At 40.9% G+C, this 19,803-nt stretch overlaps 1 protein-coding gene across 7 annotated transcripts in view; it reads right to left on the bottom strand.

The window, feature by feature from the left end:
* esrrga (estrogen-related receptor gamma a) overlaps nt 1-19,803 on the bottom strand; it is a 72,535-nt gene that overhangs the window by 31,274 nt on the left and 21,458 nt on the right. For 2 of the 7 annotated variants that reach the window (XM_053343115.1, XM_053343052.1), the window contains exons 1-2: nt 17,289-17,706; nt 10,804-10,920 (exon numbers count right to left, since the gene is read on the bottom strand). In XM_053343115.1, coding sequence (XP_053199090.1) covers nt 10,804-10,920; nt 17,289-17,700 — 529 coding nt within the window. In that variant the 5' untranslated portion in view covers nt 17,701-17,706. Of the gene's footprint in view, nt 1-10,791; nt 10,933-17,288; nt 17,714-19,803 lie in introns of those variants that run through there. The other 5 variants (XM_053342877.1, XM_053342879.1, XM_053342920.1 and 2 more) reach the window with 5 other exon arrangements.

Genomic DNA, 19,803 nt, shown 5'->3' with positions numbered 1-19,803 from the left:
GGTCCAGGACACTGATACCTGATTGACCAGAGAAGTAAAATACAAGCTACAGTAGCCCTTCTTATAATTCTCTATTTCCCTTTCTTTTCTTTACGTATCTTAATGTTTTTTACTGGGTTTGTTTTTTGTCTTATTTCCTATATTTCCAAGGAAGGCACACAAGGAGGAAGTCTCAACTGTCATTTTAGAGGTTAAAAAGGACTAAGAAAGGAAGATGAGGAGGGTGCATCTCTTGATCCTCTACTGTTACCCACATCATCAGCGGGAGACAGTTAAGTTTTATATGGCTGAATTGTTTTCTATTTTCTCTCTTTCTGTCCCTGAGATCAGTTTTAAAAGCTCCAACTATGTCCCAGAATCAGTCTCTCCTTACTCCAGGCTTCCTGCCGTTCTTACTCTCTGTCCCCTTGTTGTATTAGTGGCACTGTGCTAAGGAATGCTTTTGGACACCCAAATGGAGCCTTCATTAGGTCTATGATAATAATACGAAAATTAGCTCCCCTTAATTTAAAAGTAAAACTAAAATATACAAATTCATGTTATTTCAGACTTTATGTGTGAACACGTGTGAAAAAAGGAAACAAGTGAGAATGCAGAGAGAATTCATTTGTAAGCATAATCCAGTGAGGATGACTTTCTTAGCTAAACTACCAGAACTAATCCTAAACAGATACATACACAGGAAAGCTTGCCAATACAACGACACACTCACAAGGCACTGGCAAATGGAATTACTGGAAAACTAATCCTGTTTTTTTTATGCTTGCTGTTATTGAAGATGTATATTTAATTGCAACTGTTTAAGTTAGGAAGCAGTTGGCTGGTTTGGCTGGCTTGGCTGATAAGTCTCCGAATGAGGGTCAGACAGCTGTAGAGCAACCTGAAGGTTTAAACAACATGCAAAGTGATCAGTTACAAAATGTGCTGGCACTAAGCAGTTACTAAAACTAATTCAGATATAATCGCATAGATTTAAAATGCCGTAATATGGCATGAGACCAAAAGGAAGACTAATACAGTCTCTGATAAAAAAATTAATTGTATATATATATATGTGTGTGTGTGTATATATACAGTACCAGGCAAATGTTTGGACACACTTTCCGATTCAACATTTTTGACTGGTACTGTATATAATTAAGGATATGATTTAAATGTATAGACAGAGAGAAAGGAATGGAGAGATGTTTTAGAGGATTTAAATCCTGTAAAAAATGTGCTGACCATGTTTGAGACAACACATCTAAGAGATTTAACAGAAAGACTTTTGTTTTGGCAGCAAAATGAAAAAATGATGAGAAGCCTTTCTGTGCATTTGTTGGTATTTGCAAGTGGTTGTAATTGCATTTGTTTCCCTGTTTCATTTGTGTTTAGTACTCATGTCAACGTTAGTGGCTGCTTTTATTCAAAGCATTTTACAGTGGTATGAGTACATACTTTTTTTCTATGAGGTACATTTAGAAACCTCTAACAAGCCCAGGCATCATTCAGCCCAGTGAACTGGGCATGACATGCATCTGTGTGTGTGTGTGTTTATGTGTGTGTTTGAGACGGAGATAGGTAGACAGAAGGGCTGACAGTCCAGGTACAGCGGGGGGGCCAGTGTCAGCAAACGGTCAAGAAACTCTTAACACCAGGGGGTACAAACCCACTAACACACCCGCTCTGTGCCTTCTCTCTCAACATACATTCACAAACTGTTTCTCTAACACACAAGAAAGAAGGAGACTGAGAGAAGAAGCAGAAATGGAGTCAGAAAAGGAGTGCAGGTAGAAGCACAAAGTGAAGGAAGAAACACAAGTGTAGTTAGATTTAAAGAGATCACTTGTCCACCAATATCTGTACTGTAGTCTGTCTGTTACGACTGTGAAGATCTCCAATCACATTCCTCTGAAGTGGGAACATTATCACACAAAATAACTGCAGTATGTAAGCCATGCATTATACCATTAAACATTTGCCTGTATTTGCCTGTTTGACAGGTTAGTGACTAGGTTACATCACTGTCTCTGTCTTTCTCCTCTGGTCCGCTCTGCTCTCTGCTCTCTGTCTCTGTATCATTGATGTATAAAGAGCAGGAGGTCTGTGTCTGCTTGACAGAGGGTGGGGCTAAGCTACACACACACACAGAGCAGAAAGGTCACAGCACACAGGATGAAGCTCAGCATTCACACGCAATCTGGCAATGCAGGTTCTGCGTATTTATCTAATTCATGGCTTTGTTCTTATTAGCATTGCACACTCTCTTTATTCACTCTAACTTGCTTGACTCTTGCTTGCTCCCACTCTCAATCTGCTCTTCGCTCACTGGTTGGTCTGGGTAGGAGGGGCCAACTTTGAATGCTGTGTTTATAAACACCAACTGACAACTCCTGTATAGTAGACCTTTAAACTGTGTCTGCCATGTTAAAAGAGCAACCTTTCCCCTGATTTGAACTGTAAAGAACTGAGCGTTGGTGCCATAAAGCAGTGGAGGAGATTGTCCAAGTAAATGACAGCACTGAAACTGGTGCACAAGCTGACAGCAATTTCAGTAAAAGTCTCATCTATGCATTAACATGAATTTAATGATGATTTATTGACGTTAAACATTCTGCATATAGCAACTTTACAGAAGCAGACTGTCATAAAAAGCATGCCCACTTTTTGCTAATACACACAAACTCCCACATGCAGACTCTCATTTTTCTCTTTTCCTTATACCTAAAAGACCCAGTGCTGCGCTGAGCTCACTTCATAAAGAGCCCTCTCTAACTACCTCATCTATTTTCCACCAAATTAACTCTCTCTCAGCACTGATTAATGATCAAATCTAAATGAATCAAATTAAAAATTGAAAATTATATTTCCAAAGCCCACAAAAAAGAGACAGGAGGAGGCTAGGGGGAGAGTGAGAGTGCTCTACCTCCTCTTAACAAATGAGCCTTCAAATCATAAAGAATGGGCAGGAGAGAAGAGGAAAGGAGAGGAGAAGAGAAGGGAGGAGAAAAAGCAGGGATGGGAGGATTAAAAAGGTAAAGAGTAAAAAAGGCAAGGGAAGAACAGAATAATTGCACAGTGAATGGGGAAGAAATGGGAAGAAATGGAAAGAAATAAAATTTAGATCAAAATGATATAAAACATTAAATGAAGATTATGTGTAGAAAAAGAGAACAGAGAGAGAACAGAAGAGTAGAGCGTAGGTTGTGAAATGAGAGGAGAAAGGGTGGAGGGGGGTAATGGATGGCCTAGTAAACAAAAGAAGAAAGGAGAATGAGGAAAAAAATGAAATGAGAGAGAAAAGGTAAGATGAAGTGAGGGCTAATAAAGGAAATTAGATAGGAACAGAATAATGAGAGAAAAGGAAGGGTCTGTGAAGAAAAGAAGGAATCTAGAGGTCTAGACCTTGTGCAGCTTTAATTATTATGTCAACTACTGTAACAGCACACCTCTACTTAGTCTACAGCTTCCACCTCTGCACACTCATACGCTCACACACACACCCACTAAAATAGAATAAACTGTATTTTATGCCATGTAATGAATTTTTAAACATTAAACTAACATTTTTACCACTGTAAAGAATACATGCACACACACACACACACACACACACACAGACAGACAGACACACACACACACACACACACACACACACACAGTGACAGTGATGAAGGTGAATCATTCCTATCGTGGGAATATAGCTGTCTGTCAATAGTACGATCTGCACTGATCACATCAGCATAGATTTTACACTGCACCGGCGTCACTTTGTGTCAGCGCGTGCGTGTGTGTGTGTGTGAACAGTTGAGGGATTGAGAGTGGAATGCCTTTGACACTTAAGTGCTTTTGAAGAGAGAACGGGGGTGAAGAACAAATGGAAAGAGTGAGAAAGACAGACGAGGGAAAAGAAAAAAGAAGATGGAGAGGACAAGACAAAATGGATTGATTTCAGATGACCAATGATATGATAAGAGAAGGACCAAGAAAGGTGAGGGACGTGATGAACCATGGAAGAGAGACAAAAAAAGTACATGAGGAAGAGAGTATTTGTAGATGAAGAAGAGGAAACAGAAAAGAGAGGAAAGGAGAGAGTACTTTTATGGTAATTGAAGTTGTAATGGTTGAAGTCTCTCTTCCCCCTTAGACCAGGTTATCACCTTATGTTTCTGTGTGGGTGTGAGTGTGAGTGTGTGTGTGTGTGTGTGTGTGTGTGTGTGTGTGTGTGTGTGTGTGTGTGTGTGTGTGTGTGTGTGTGTGTGTGTGTGTGTGTCTGTTCAGGCACAGTGTTGATATAATAACATAAAGGGTTTTCCTATGTGGGTTTTAGAACTGATGGGCAAGTAGATTGGGTAAGACAACAAACCCATTTAAATCAAATGTATGTGTGTGTGTGCTTCTATGAGTCTACTGCAGGTGAAGAAGAATATGATTTAAGTGAAGAGGAAAAATATGAACATATGTTCATATGGTTTACATGTAGTGCATACAAAGCAGAGAACAAAGTAGATGTAAATTGTGTTGCATTGGCAATGTGAGCCTTCTTGTTTTAAGCTGGTCAAATTGAAAGCCTAAAGAAAGAAATCAAAATAAAGAGTGCATAGGAGAGGGGTGGTGGGGAGGTTAAGAGGAAGGTGTGTGTAGTGTCATGCAGTGACATTTGTTTAGACCAGAACAGATCAGAACAGCATTGCCTGAGGCAGTGGGCAGGTGGCTGTCACTGGTGTGTGAATATGTGTGTGTTTGTGTGAATGTGAGCATGTGTGTAAGTCGATGTGAGGTCCCTTACAAAATGCTGCCTTTTCCACATTAATCAACTTTTTTTTTTTTCAAGACTGGGCTTCTTAAATATATTGATTTTATTTGATTTACATCTACTGTGCATCTACATTTTCTTACATAGCTCAGGAAATGTGTAGTAGACTTAAGGCTTTTGCTCTCTTCCATGTTTATAGAAATATTACCAACATGAGCTGATTGAGCTGACAAAGGACAACAACAACTTGCTCAAGATTAATAAAGTGATAAAAACTTACTACTCTTGTGAATCTAATTTTGTAAAATCTACCTTGCAAGGCAGCTGGATTCACAAGATCACAACATTAACAAATCATGTGAGAGTCCATCTTGTCAGGCTTCAATTTATGCACTTGTGTCTGAACCACCAGGAGTTTGGACCAGTCAGCATCCAATGAGGATTCTTGTGTGAACTCGTGAATCCAGTTGCCTCACAAGGTAAAATAGTGATAGACAGATGGTTCAACCAATCACATGCCAAGTATTTTTGAAAGTGCCCTCCCTTTTCTAAACAGTTTCCAAGGATGACACGTCGGTTGGTTAAATTCAGAAAGTCTTGTCAACTGCTATTTTAGCTCATTTGAAAGCAATTGAACTAATTTGCATTTATATTGTTGGGATATTTGATAAAAACATGGTTATTGTGAGATGTCAAAAACAATAGAAAAAATGGCTATCTCCAAAGAGGCTGATGAGGGCACTTAGCTTCTAAAACACCATTATCCATATCTCCCACTTTTAGTCCCATCTATACTTTGATGTATCTGAATGTGGTTCCTCTTCTCCTCTTCCTCTCCTCTCCTCTCCTCTCCTCTCCTCTCCTCTCCTCTCCTCTCCTCTCCTCTCCTCTCCTTTCCTCTCCTTTCCTCTCCTCTCCAGAAAAAACAGAAACAAAGTGTATGTGGGAGAGAGCGGACCACTTAGGCAGATCTCTGGTCACAGTATTTCCATTATCGCTCCTTTCTAGCTGGGATGCAACCAGATGCCAGTCACACACACCAACACTAACACACACTTATTCGGGACAGACACTACAGGGCCAGATTTAGGTACACGTTTCCCATGGGGAAACACCAGACGCCACCAGTTGTCTGGCGCTCCCTTCCTCTATTTCTCCGTCCTCTGCTCTTGTCTTCTGTCCTCATCACTCTGGACCTCTCCCTATCACACGCTTAGCCCTCCTCTCCACTGTTCCTTGACAATCATTCTTTGCTCTCTTCCTCTATTCTCCTTTACAACTCTATTACCAAGCATCCATGTCATATTTTACTTTACCTTTACAATCATTGTCATCTTCTGTGTCATTCATGAGAGACAAATTGTCTTTGTGGGTTTCACATGTAAACGTGTGTTACGATCAGTCTTTTTAATTGTCACATGTATGACTGCATGTGTGTGGAGCAACAATGCCGGGTAGCAGTAGTCAGGATCGTTGAGCTATGAAGAGAATTATGACGCAAACCACCAGCTGTATACAGACACCAAACACACACAAGCACTGACACTCACACAGACTGGGGCCTTCCACCCGATCTCACTCATTAGGTCTTAGAGGCCTTAGGGAGCACGGCCAAAGTTGGCAGGAACTGTGAGTGTGTGTGTGAGTGTGTGTGTGTGTGTGTGCATGTGTGGGGCTATGTGCCAAGGTTTATATTTGTAGTCCGTGGACTTGTCTCTCTAGTAGTCTACCATCTGAATCCAGCTGGCTATATACAGCTTTATAGAGATGGAGGCTTTGGACTTGGACTCAGCCCATTCTGTCTATTTAACCACAATTCATCAGACTATCATCAAAGCTGCCATGTTGTAAGGGAGCAAATCTGTCAATATGACCATATGTACAGTATACTTAATATTGCTGGCTCCTGCATTGTATTTCTCTGCCAAAGCCTTTCATGTTCAGATGTCTGATCTCTGTGCTTTGTATTCAATTCATGGCAATTCTCCGCATTACTTCTGATGTTGAATGCATTATGTCTGTCTTGCCATTGTTGTATATATCAGTATAAACTGTGACTGATAAAGAAAATTCATGGTTTAATATGTACCTCCGTTTTGAGGTCATGGTTTGGTGTGATTTCGGTACAGCAGGAAAGAAAGTGAAAAACTACATTTTGATAGAAAAATGTAAACATCCAATAATGGATCATTGGCCAAAACTACTACTGTAACACAACCCCCTGATGTTGTAACTGTGACAGCATGCTATATGACACACCCCTGACCCCTAACCCAAACCAGTTCAAGTTGGAATTGAACTATTTTTATTAAACTATTTTGAGGGTAGCTGTTTGGATGGCACTGTAATGTCTGTACTGTCACATTTTAATTCATGTACCGTTACACCCGTAGTAATTATTACTGCTTGTTTAACTAAGTACTTCCAAGGTTAGAATGTGTTAAAAACCTCTTTTAGCCATCTCCTGTTTCATTATTTTCCATCCAATCTTTTACCTGCAATTATACCCCATTCCCCACTTCTCTGTGGGCAGATTTAAGTCCCGCCTCTGTGACCTTTCGGTCTTCAGCTGACGCATCATTATGACCTCATTAAAAATGGACAGACAGTCATTGCCAGAGGGGAAGTTCTCATAATACAGTCAGGCCTTTTAATTGCCTTGCTCCAGAAATTAGCTGCTACATATTGGTGGGTGGGTGCCCCATGATCGTCCTTCCTTTAGGTTTATCCCTCGCTCGATTACTCCTCTCCTCTTCACATTTGTAGTTGTGAAACATCCAATACTCCACACATAAAGGTTTATGTGTGCATGTGTGTGTTTGTATTTCACATGATTGTGTGGGTTTAAGACAACATGTAAAGAAACAGCTCCACTCTGAGTTGGTTTACTGACCCTCTGGCCTCTTGGTACCCCCCCCCTCTCTTTTTTTCTCTCTCTCTCTCATCTCTCTCTCTCTCTCTCTCTCTCTCTCTCTCTCTCTCTCTCCTCTCTCTCTCTCTCTCTCTCTCTCTCTCTCTCTCTCTCTCTCTCTCTCTCTCTCTCTCTCTTCTCTCTCCTCTCTCTCTCTCTCTCTCTCTCTCTCTCTCTCCTCTCTCTCTCTCTCTCTCTCTCTCTCTCTCTCTCTCTCTCTCTCTCTCTCTCTCTCTCTCTCTCACACACACACACACTTACTTGCTGCCTCACTTGCTCTTCATCTCACCCTCTCTGTCTCCCACGGCGACAAAGCTAATTTGAGGCAGATCTTGCCTGAGGGGTAAACTACAGCATCTACACACACACACATACACACACACAAACTGCATGTCCTCCACCCCACTCCCACTCCACCCTTACCACTTTATCTTTACCTTTCTCCCGTGAGCTAGCCCCTGACAACCACAGTTAGCTCTGATGCTAACTGATCCAGCCACTTATCATTATCATCTATGCAATTCCATTGTAACGATGCTTACACCCAAGAAGGGCCGCATAAAACACAGTAGGTTATGTTCCTAAATGAGTGTGTGTCATGTGTGTGAGAGATCTTTCATCTACTGTGTTCACATGTTTTACCACGTAGTAACAATGTGCTGTACACTGGTCTTTCATTTCATGACAAAGATGTACATTATTAGTAGTCTACTGTAAATGTAGTTCAACAACATATAATAATAATATATTATAAATAAATATAAATTAGCAGAATAAAGGGTGAGGGAATACATATAGCTCCATTTTATAGTTGTTGATCTTCAAACTTCCCATGGGTTGAAAATGAGGACATATAAGAAAATGAATGTATCAATTTTCCAAATGACCCTTATTCATATGTAGAGTGGGACCCCCTGTATTAAATTCACACCCAGCACAACAAATGGGGTGGTGGTAGTCTGTCAGGTTGATGTATATATATGTAGGCCGAGGTGTGTGTGTGTGATATATGTGTGCGGAGCAGTGAAGCAGCAGCAACAAAAGGGAGCTATTTGTTTGCCCGTTCAGGAATGAACGCAAAAACATACCCCTGAACTATATATCCACACAAATACAATGCATTCCTCCACAATCAAAACGAGAGGTTTGATCATTTGTTGTTAAGAACCAGAGTGTAAGACTGGTTCTCTAGTCCTTCAGACATCCTAAAGAGTTAAAATCCACAGCATAATCTCTGATGAGTAACATCTCAATAAAATATATTACAATGTACATTATATAAAACTATTGCATGACAAAATGAATGATTAATCAAACTATCTCCTTGCAAGTGATGGCTTTGTTTGGAATTTATGGACACTGGTAATGTGGTTTCTCTGTCCATTAGAAGGATGTGAGACATTTGGAGCTGCCAATAATACATGTGCTTACACATGTGTGTGTATTCGTGGCCACACACACACACATACATGTACACGAGACAAAAAAGGATATGAGACATGGGTTCTGCCTATGTCAGATCAACTGGGAGAACAAACGCTACGACAGCAGCTTGTTGGAAGAGTGTGTGTGTGTGTGTGTGTGTGTGTGTGTGTGTGTGTGTGTGTGTGTGTGTGAGCATCTGTGTCTGCAAAAAAGAGAGGAGAGGGTGAGAAAGCAAGAGGAGAAGAGAGAAAAAGAGAGAGATGAGCATGATTTTGCAGTGAAGTGAAACTCTGGCTTTTGGAGGCAGTGATGGGTCTGAAGATATATCTATATATTTGATGTGAATGTTTCTGTGTGTGTTTGTGTCGAAGTGTTGTTTGTAAATACATGTTTTTTGGGGTAATTTAAATGTTGTCGTGGAAAAACATAATATCATTTGTGGTTAAAGAGTTTACAGATTAAATTAATGCAAAGTGTTTTTTTTAATTCATTCAACATCTGTATTAACACCATATAATCAACACTGAAATGGTTCTGATGAAGAAAACAGTGAGTGGAGAGGAGAATGGATGGATGAAAGGCATGAAAGAAGCAACAGAAACAGTAAAATAATACTGAGTGGGAGAACTGGATTGAGAAATGAAGACAGGAATGGATGGAGGGAGGGCTGGCGTGCGTCGGCAGAGGCACGCTCCCTGACCACTGTAAGGAAGGGGGCGTAGGCCAGGTCTCCCATCAATTACAACCTTGACCCTCCTCTCTTCTCCTTTCTCTCTCACACACTTTCTGCTTCATTCAACCATCCTCCCCCTGTCTCTCATCCTCCCCTGGTCCCTCTCCTCTGCTCCTATAAATCAATCTCTTCTACCTACCATCTCCTCCCCCTAGCTTTCTCCCACCTTCCCCCTCCTGCTATTCCTATTTCTCAGCCTCTATCTCTCTCTCTCCCTCTCTCTCTCTATTGGCCCTCCTCTTCATCCCTTGCCACTCCTCTCCCTCCTTTCATCGTTGGAAGTGCAGTGGGAGTAAAAAGGTCAGAGGTGGGAAGACGAGAGGGAGAGAAAGAGGCAAAGGCAAGGAGGGAGTGTGAAAATGAGAAAGTGAGTGTATTTAATCAAAGTGGTGTGGGGGCAGATAATATCTTCTTCTTTTGTTGATCTTTTTAAACGTTGCATCACTACTGCAGTACTGCTGATTCATGCTTAAGTAACACAATTGGAAATGGCTCATAATTATCCTGTAATTTCTATTTTTACCTATTTTTTGCGAGGACAGTCAATGTCTGTGTGTGTGTGTGTGTGTGTACAGAAAATATCATATGTGACTTGTGTATGTGGAGGTGAAAGGTGAACATACAAAAGTAGAGAAGAACGCAGCTCAATGTTAAGTGTTAGAGAGATAAGAAAACAGAGTCAAAGAGAAAAACAGAGCAATGAACAAGTGGAAATAATAAAAAAAAAGACAAAGTGAGACAAACAGGAAGCATATAATAGAATGAGATAATGACATACTTTAAAAGAAGCATTAAGAATTTCTTAGTGAAGTGTTACATGTAGCATTGTTAAATGTAAATAAATAATTTCATACCTTGGTGTGTCTTTGTATATTTGTGGCATTTTTGGTTTCTCAAAATACAGACCACATTTCCCCTAAACCCCAAAGCTTCCTGACCGAAAATGCTACATGTAGCACAGCTAACAGAGAAAGATAAGGAAGAGACCTTTTCCCTTACCCTCCCTCAGCATGCCCACAGTCAGACACTTCATGAAGCGGCAGGCCTGGCACGACTTGCGTCTCCTCTTGGTGATCTCACACTCGTTGGTGGCTGGACAGCTGTACTCGATGTTGCCTGTGGCAAGACATGTTGGACAAAAACAGAGTGAAAGATTTAATTTCAGGAAGAACTCACTACAGACAGACAGATAATCTAAAGTACAGCACATCCTGCTTGTCAAAGACGTGGAAAAAAACTTAAAAAAATATTCAAATTTATATTGACTGATGGACAGACAAAACTCTAAAATATCGTCATGGATCGACACAGTAGTTACACACATATTTAGTTAAATAATCTTTGTTATTTTAATCCTGACCTTTGATCTTAAGACAGCCCCTTTTTGGCATAGTGACCATAAACAGAGCAAGCACAGAACCCAAATTCTTTAATACTCATCAGTTAAATGACCAATTTCTTTAAGATACTGGTAAAGTAAACTGTTTGTGACATGTCTATTAAGATGATGTGTGTGTCTTACATGGGTACCTGCAGTATAGGTGACATGGCTAGAGTAAGCCGAAGTTGCGTGACTTGGTGCAGTATACACAACACCCTTGTGTACAGCTCAGGCTAAGATTATTACCTGATGTAAGTCTATTAACTTCACAACCTTGGACAACAACAAAACCAGATGTGCGTGAGAGGCTAATAGCACATTTACCTTTAATTGTTGACTGGCTTACTATTTCTTTCTTCCCTTTACAGGTAGCATTGCAACATACATATTAAATATACTGCAGTGTATTTCATAAAAGTTTAGATAACAATTGTCTTGAAATATTTCCTCCTGCTTTTAAGTCCCTTTTTGCCATTTGTTCACTATTTCTCTCTACATACTCCAACCATGTGTTTATTGTCCTCTTCTTGGTCTTTTTCTTGTGACTTCTGCTTTCTTTTTCTGTACCCTGTTTTATTCTTTTATCCCAATGCCTCCAGTTCTGTCACCTCCACTCAGTTATTTGTTTCCATTTAGTACAGAAGCAAAGCACTGTTATTACTTTCTTGGGCCAGATTGACCTTTTACAAAATTAGAAAAAGAAAGTTCATTTGTTTATGAAAGTGAGCCATGGTGTATCATTTCGTCTGTTCTTCCTGTGCCAACCTGACAACTACAGTATCCCAGCAAGCTAATGCATCTCCCACTGAAACAGAATAAACAGTGATTGCTATTGACTGCTGCTGTGGAGAGGATGTTTTCTCATTACTGGGCTGATTAAGGGGGCTAGTTAGCTTGGGAAAAGGCTAAATGCACAAACGCTTCTTAATGGGTAACAAGATGCTCATTAATTGGCCTTGTTAGTTAAAGTAAAGGATAAACATGCTAAATGCTTGGGGAACCCTTACAGTCTAATGGACACTACTAATGGGATGAGTTAGTTTATATTCAGCCTTAACACATGGATGGTACACTAGGAGCAGATTAGTTCAGCAATTAAGAAGGACACTTACCTATCACTAAGGAGAAATGTGCTAATGACCCAGAATTGGTGCTGGTTAAATGGTAGTCAGTAGCCTAATAGGCCTTGTTAGTGCAAGGCTAAGCAGGCTAGCGCTGCTAAGTAAAAGACAGAGCTGGTAGCACTACAGCTAAATGCATTAAAACCCCACTGAGAGAAAGCAGAACTCTGATACCCATTACAGAAATAATTGTATGTGTATATTGAATTTGCAGAAGCTAAACTCAACAGTAGTTAGTATGTCAACAGGACCTGCTACGATGCTACAGTCTACTAGCATGTCTGTACAAAGGGGGCTGAATGTTACATACTGTAGGCTACATTCAGAGAGGAGGTGAAATAGGCTTACGTTAGAGGCTGATACAAAGGTGTGTTACCTGGCTGTATATTATTTATATGCTCAGAAATACACATAACCATCATTTTTCACAGTGGGGGTACAGGGAAGGAATTATTTAAAAAAAAAAAAAGAGTCATAACATGTGTCATAATGTTTTTGTGTCTTTCTTTCTGCCTTTATGTGTCTTTGTTTGGTGCACTGGGGTGGGTTTAGAGCAGAGTGGTTCTTGGCTGCTTCTATGTATAACGTGTGAGTTTGTATGTTTCTGTTGGGGTGAGAGAGGGGGATATATAAGGGCCTCAAATCCCCTGCAATCTTCTTTGAGATGTGTGTGTATGTCCACCTGCTGCATGACAATTGACCACCATTGTACTGACTGTGAAATATGAATGTTTGTATGTCTGAAACCGACCATACCCATTGTGCTTTCTCTGACTGCTCTTCACATAAACTCAGTCACTCCCTCTCATACGGTTTCTTTTCTCACATCTAGGTTCCTGTCTAGCTAATTTAACTAGAGAACAACAGAAAATGTGTGGAGAGGGAGACATATTGATGACAAAGGATCCTGGCCAGATTTGAATTGCATTGCTCTTAACCTTGATTCAACATCAAAGTACTTGCAAACATTTAGGAATTTAGTAATTTATTTTATTTATGGCTGCATGAAACACGATCTAACAGAACTCTCAAATACCTTCACTTGTTTAATTGTCACACCTACCATTCTTACTGCACCTTTCACTGCTTTAATCCAACTTTCTTTTTCCTACTTGCTGTCTCTCTCTCTCTTCCCTTTTCATCGGCCTATACCTTCCTCTCCCACACTTTGCCCTCCTCCTCACTCCCCTTTATCCCGCTCTCTCAATAAGGGAGTGATAGATGCAGGTTGTCAGGTGTCGCTGGACTGACGCCACAGAAACAGCAGCTGCCAGAGCCACTTCCTCCATGCTGTGACACACACATGCGCTCCTATACACACATACACACACACCACTAATTCCTTCCTACATTCGTGTGCCCAGTCCACCCTCCTCCTCCTCCTTCTCCTCTCTTTCTCCCATTCCTCGTCTCAACTTATTGTTCATCCAAATGGGTGTATACTCCTCCTCTCCTCACTTCTCCTTCCCTTTCCTTTCATTTCCTTTCCTCTTATCCACCCCATGCTCTCCTCCCTGTCCAGCTGGAGGTGTTTTTTTGGTGATTACCTGCGGTTTTATTGGCTAATGGGTTGAAACATACCAATATGTCTGCCGCTGCCCATCTGAGGCTGGCCCTGCTTTCCAGCCAAGTTACACACACGAACACACAACCGTGCATAAACACAGGCATATGTGCACAGATATACACATAAACCAGCACCCATTTACATGGATGAGCACAAGCCCACACACACACACACACACACACAAACACACATACACACACACACACAAGGAGGTGAAAAGACATCCACACTATGGATGAGTTTGGCTTGTGTGATCGCCAAAGATAATGTCATGACCCATTTGTTCCAGCAGATCCAAGACTGCTCAGTCTGCTTCTAAACACACATTAACAGTAATACTGTTGCTCAAACACTGATAAAAAAAACCTTAGATTGTTGCTAAATTTCCAGATTTTTGCTCTAAATTTTAGTGCTCATACAGCCTTGGAATATTGTCGATGTAAATAAACTGTCAGTAGACTATTAGTAATTTCTTAATAAACAACTTATTACAGCAATTTTGACCAATAACAGCTTCTCATTGTTTTTGCTCACCATCACAACCATATGTGACAATGACTTTGTGACTAGCTTTGCAAAACTATTGACCCATAACGTATACCTCCTGCTTTCCTGATGCACAACATGTCCACTAAGGGAGGATTACAAATAAAGAGAAAATGAGGGAGCAAGTAGGACGTGGGTAAAGCATTGCTTTAAATCTATTCAAGGTCATACTTCAAAGAGGCTCCAGTGTCAACATAGCATCATATCTATATGTTCGCTGGGCTCTTGTACTTAATCTGTAATTGTGTCCTCACCTATGTAACCTTTAACAAGCCCTCTAAATGAAATGAGACATCTGGAATTGGTCAACTATTGGACAGTGCAGCGATGGCAGAGGAATTAGGGGTTAAACCTATACACAGAGTGATAAAAAGGTCATTTTGGTGTCTATGTGTGAAGGTGTGAAGGTGCCTCTATGAGTTTGTGTTTGTGAGTGCGTGTGTTTCTGCCTTTATCTGTGCATGTGTGTGCTCCAATCTCTTTGTCAGGATTGCACCGTGTCCTGATCTCATCCCATAATAAACACATACAGGTCATCTCTGGGTAGTGGTGACCATCTAGTGGATGTAAGACCTCCACCCCCCTACACCCCTCTATCTCTCCCCCTCTCTCTCTCTCTCTCTCTCTCTGGGGCTTTACTGTGAAAGCTGCTTATCGGAGGCAAAAGAAAGCAGCGACAGATAGGTGGATGGATGGAAAGGCAGATAGATGAATCCTGTCTGATATGACTGACTGACTCAATGGATCAATGATGGCTGGCTGGCTGGCTGGTAGCTGGGTTTTTTTTCTGTAGCAGGCTGACTGACTGGAGTTCTGATGGCTGATTGATGGGGCCTATTAGTTATTACAAACTTGAACAAATCTTCAAAGATCATTACTGAAACACAAAGTCTTCACAGGTTTATCTCTTACTGATTGACCTGACTACGCCAAAAATATCTTTGACCCCAATTCCAAGATCTAAAAGTGCTTAATTGACCCATGGTTGATTAAAGGATAAGTCTGGTGATTCATTATTTTTCTTATTGTCAATGAACACTATGAAAAAAGAAACATCAATTTCATCTGGACTGGATCTGCCCTTACTGCCCTTATAGCCAAATTACATCAATGAGCCCCACCTGTAGCACTGGGTGATGTCTATTTTCAGCGTGATGAACATGGGTACTGTAGTTTATTCTCAAATCCCAAACACACTGCCCTGCTGCTGTGAATACATGCTAGTATCAAGCTAAGTATCATGCTTGTACCAAAGCTGTGGCTGAAAATGGTTTGCAAGAAATAAACTATTTACTCCTGTTTGAGATATGTTTTATTTGTTTACTAATTGAATATATCATAAAAAACATTACTTTAGTCTTCAGTAAGAACCAGTGGGCAAGAGCTGGAGAGCTGCTGTGGAAGTACTGAGGGACTGATTAACTTGATTGTGCTGCTTTCCTAGGCATTGTGTGCACTAACATGTATATCACTACCCTTATCCTTTAATGTTCTGTGCTGTGCTTGCTGTGAAAAGAAATATGTTAAATAACCATAAAATGGTTGTCATATTGTTTGTGGGTTAGTGAACAAAGGCTGTCTAACTGGCTTGCTTTGTGGCTCATTTTCTGATTGTAAGAATGACCTGTAATGTGTCTACAAGGGTAAATGAGAGTCAAGTATTAATTGAATACCCACAAAATTGTGAGAGCGTGGTACAAATACCTGTGTACCTCCTGGACTACTTCTAACCCTAACAAGAGACGAGCGGATTACTGAGCCTAAATCCTGGTACTCTTCTCATCATGTGGATTACTGCTCTATCCCTTCTCTCCTCTACCCTTTAATCTGAACTCCTGACCCCCAGACATGACCTCTGCCCTAACTCTGACACTATGTTATCACCTAGACAACAGGCTTATAGCTAACAGTTTTCCTGTGAGGCATTAGAAGCTAGAAGCGGGAATGCAAATACTACCTGGAAATTACTCTTTGTGAAGAGGTCAAGGTTGAAGGTCAAATAGGGGGCGTGTCCGGTAGTTAGTGTGTGAGGGTAAAGCTAAATCGATGCTCGTATGAGTGTGTGTGTGTGTGTGTGTATGTGCGTGCATGACAGAAAGAGAAACGGTGGAGGGGGAGTGAAAAAATATCCTGTCCTGGTGGCTCACTTAGCAAATACATGTACCACATATAAATCTGGGTTCACATCTGGCCTGAGGCTTTTATCGTATGTCCTGGATCTCTCCTTGTCTGCTCTTCATTGCCTCTCTAAGCTTTCAACTAAGGACACAAAGGTCAAAAATATGAACGCAAAAAGAAAATTCTGCATGTTAACAAAGAAGAGGTCGATATGACGGCTCAAGTGTATTTTGCATTTCATTAGAAAAAGACATAGTATATATTTAAGGTGGTATTTGTAGAGTGTTTCTGTGAGAGGTCGAGGAGACTATTTAGTTCAATATGAAAAACAAGCCATCTTCACCTTTGACCTCTGACCTGTCTGTCCCCAGCAGCCAAACCCTGTAATGTGTTCTTTTGTTGTGTTGATGACTTTTCATATACTTTCTTAGTTTTAAAAATGCTAAGTCCATTTTTTTTTAACACCAAATAAAAGATGACAGGTCATTATAATGTCAAAGAAGTATTAATTAATATATTTATAAATGATAATTAATATGCACATTATTTAAAAAAAAACAGACACACCCAAATCTTAAGCTACACCAATTTTGAAAAAAAAAGAAAGAAGCAGGACTAATACAAGAAAGAGACAAATAGAGAAAGTATGAAAGCAAACCTGTGTTAGTGGACCTGACATAGTGTGAAATGCACAGAGACAAAAATAAATGTAAGAGATTATTAAAAGCAGAAAGTAAAAATGGAAGCCAACCTTGGATGGTACGTTTGAAGAAGGCCTTGCAGGCCTCACAGGATGCCACTCCATAGTGGTACCCTGATGCAATGTCCCCGCACACCAGACACAGCCTCTTGGGCATTGAATTCAACATGTACTCGCACTTTATCTGTGAATCTTCCCCAATAGTTGATGAACAGTCCTCATAGCGCTTTGATCCGGGGCCACCTGCAGGACCCAGGGGCCCTGTGTTGGAGCCATAAAGGCTCGGGGAGTCTAAGCCATTGGGGTGACCGTTCATCGTGGACGAATAGGAGCCTGAGGCGTCACTGGAGCCACCAGGGGAGTGATGGTTTAGACTGTCAGTCAGGGATGCAGGACTAGACGGCTCAGTCTTTATATAAGAGGACGGACAGTTGGACTCAAGGTGGCGCTCCTTACTGGACATTCTGCAGAGAAGCCTGACAGAGAGGAGAGGGACAGGTTAGAGGACAGGCAGAGTTAGAAGAGACAAGGATATGATGCAGTTATAGCAATGTTAAATCATATATCATATGTTTTTTGCACTTCTGAACAGCAAGAAAATAGCAAAATGTTACATTTGGGTTAAACTCAAAAGGATTCATTATGATAGAACAATCATTTGTTCTGATGTCGAATTTCCTCACTGTCACTTTCTATGATGGATCTATGGTTTTTCATAGCCTGGTGCGCTGTATAAAGGACACTGATGTGCACGTACAATCCATCCATCATATTATGTTATTGTTTGTTTCCTATTCTTTTTTAAGATAAATTATACAGAGACATATAAAGAGAGAGAAAAGAGGAAAAAAAAAATAAACTGTTGAAAATGCTAGAAAAGACAAATATTGTGGCTCATTTGGGGAACCCTGTGTATATGAGAGTAGCTGAGAGGCATCTATGGTACCACACAGTAACACAATCACATGCTCGGGGCCGACGGTCATCCGTCACTTTCCAGTCAATAGCAGCTTGTTCTACATGAAGGTAATCAGTAAGCAGCCTCTTTGCTGCTCAATCATCCCAAAGACAGCCTCACACATACATGACGCTCACACACACACACACACACACACACACACACACACACACACACACACACACACACACACACACACACACACACACACACACACACACACACACACACACACACACACACACACACACACACACACACACACACACACACACATCCATTCAAGCACAGTTTCAGGAATTAGGGGAAGCCCTACAATACAAAACAGTCTTAAAAAACAAAAAAACATTTACTAACCAATGTTGAACTGTTATTTATCTCCTCATCTTGTGTCCTTCTCTGCTGTTTCTCCCTTCCTATATTCTGCCTCCCTTCCCTCCTCCTCTGTTTTTCCTTAAGGAGGCTGACTAGTGTCTTGTTAATGGCAGCTGTAATTAACAGCTATCTTCTCTCTGTCCATATCTCTCCATCCTTCCCTTTGTCTACCTTACTATCTATCTGCCTGTCTCCCTATCACTTCCCATTCACTGCCATCTCTCTCTCTCTCTCTCTCTCTCTCTCTCTCTCTTGCTCTCTTCTTCTATCTCTCTCACTCTCTTTCTCTGCATTACCACTCTCTCTCTCCCTCTAACCTTGCTCTCCCTCCCTTCTCTCCCTTTTCATTGTTAAAAGCAGAAAGCACAAAAGGGGTTTTTAATTAAGGCAGGATGCTGCTAAACGAGGGGCTTCTAAAGTCCAGTCGGCCTGTAAAAGATCCCTGTTCTACAGGGACCCATAAAACACAGACAGCGCCTTGACGAAGAATGGAGAGACGGTCGGCAGAGGGAAGGGTGGGGGGACTGGGAATGGATATAGACAGGAAAACGGGTAGGCAGACGGACAGATAACCAAAGCAAGAGACAGACAGAACACGAGAATAAGGAGTTGGCTGCAATGAAAAATCATAGCCAAATGACAACAGTTTTGTTTTTTATTTTGCACCAGAGCATATTTGATGTGCAAGAAGATGAGGCAAAAATGTTCTTTTCGTAGACAGATACTATTAGGCAAAATACTGTAGGTACTAATTTCTCAAAAATTTCTTTAAAATCAACTTTTGCTTTCAAAAGGCGCCATGACATTTATCACGCACAATACTTTGGCCTTTTCTCCCATTTTCATCATATATTTTATTCCCTCCACCTCTTCTTCTCTCCCCTCCCGGCAGGTTCTTCTAATTCACTGACTCCATTAATCGTGGCTTTGTGGTATTCACCAACGTCTATAAATCCATTTATCTGATGCTAAGGTAGGCCTTCATTTCAGATTGAGAAACACGATGAAGAAGATTTGGATACAGATCAAGACAGAAAGGGAAGAGAGGTGAAAAAGGAATAAGAGAGAGCTGATGGAGGGACACAGAGGGAGAGACAGAAACACCCAAGGTGCTAGAATAAGTGAAGAAAAGGTGAATGGAGGGACAGAAATAAATATAAATGCCGGAGAGATCGATGGGATGAAGGTTTGTCTAGTGAGTGGTGAGAAAACACGTTGGTGACAGAAAAAAGA

This window comes from Scomber japonicus, chromosome 1, assembly GCF_027409825.1.
Source record: "Scomber japonicus isolate fScoJap1 chromosome 1, fScoJap1.pri, whole genome shotgun sequence".
NCBI lineage: Eukaryota > Metazoa > Chordata > Actinopteri > Scombriformes > Scombridae > Scomber > Scomber japonicus.
This window is presented reverse-complemented; position numbering and strand designations above follow the sequence as displayed.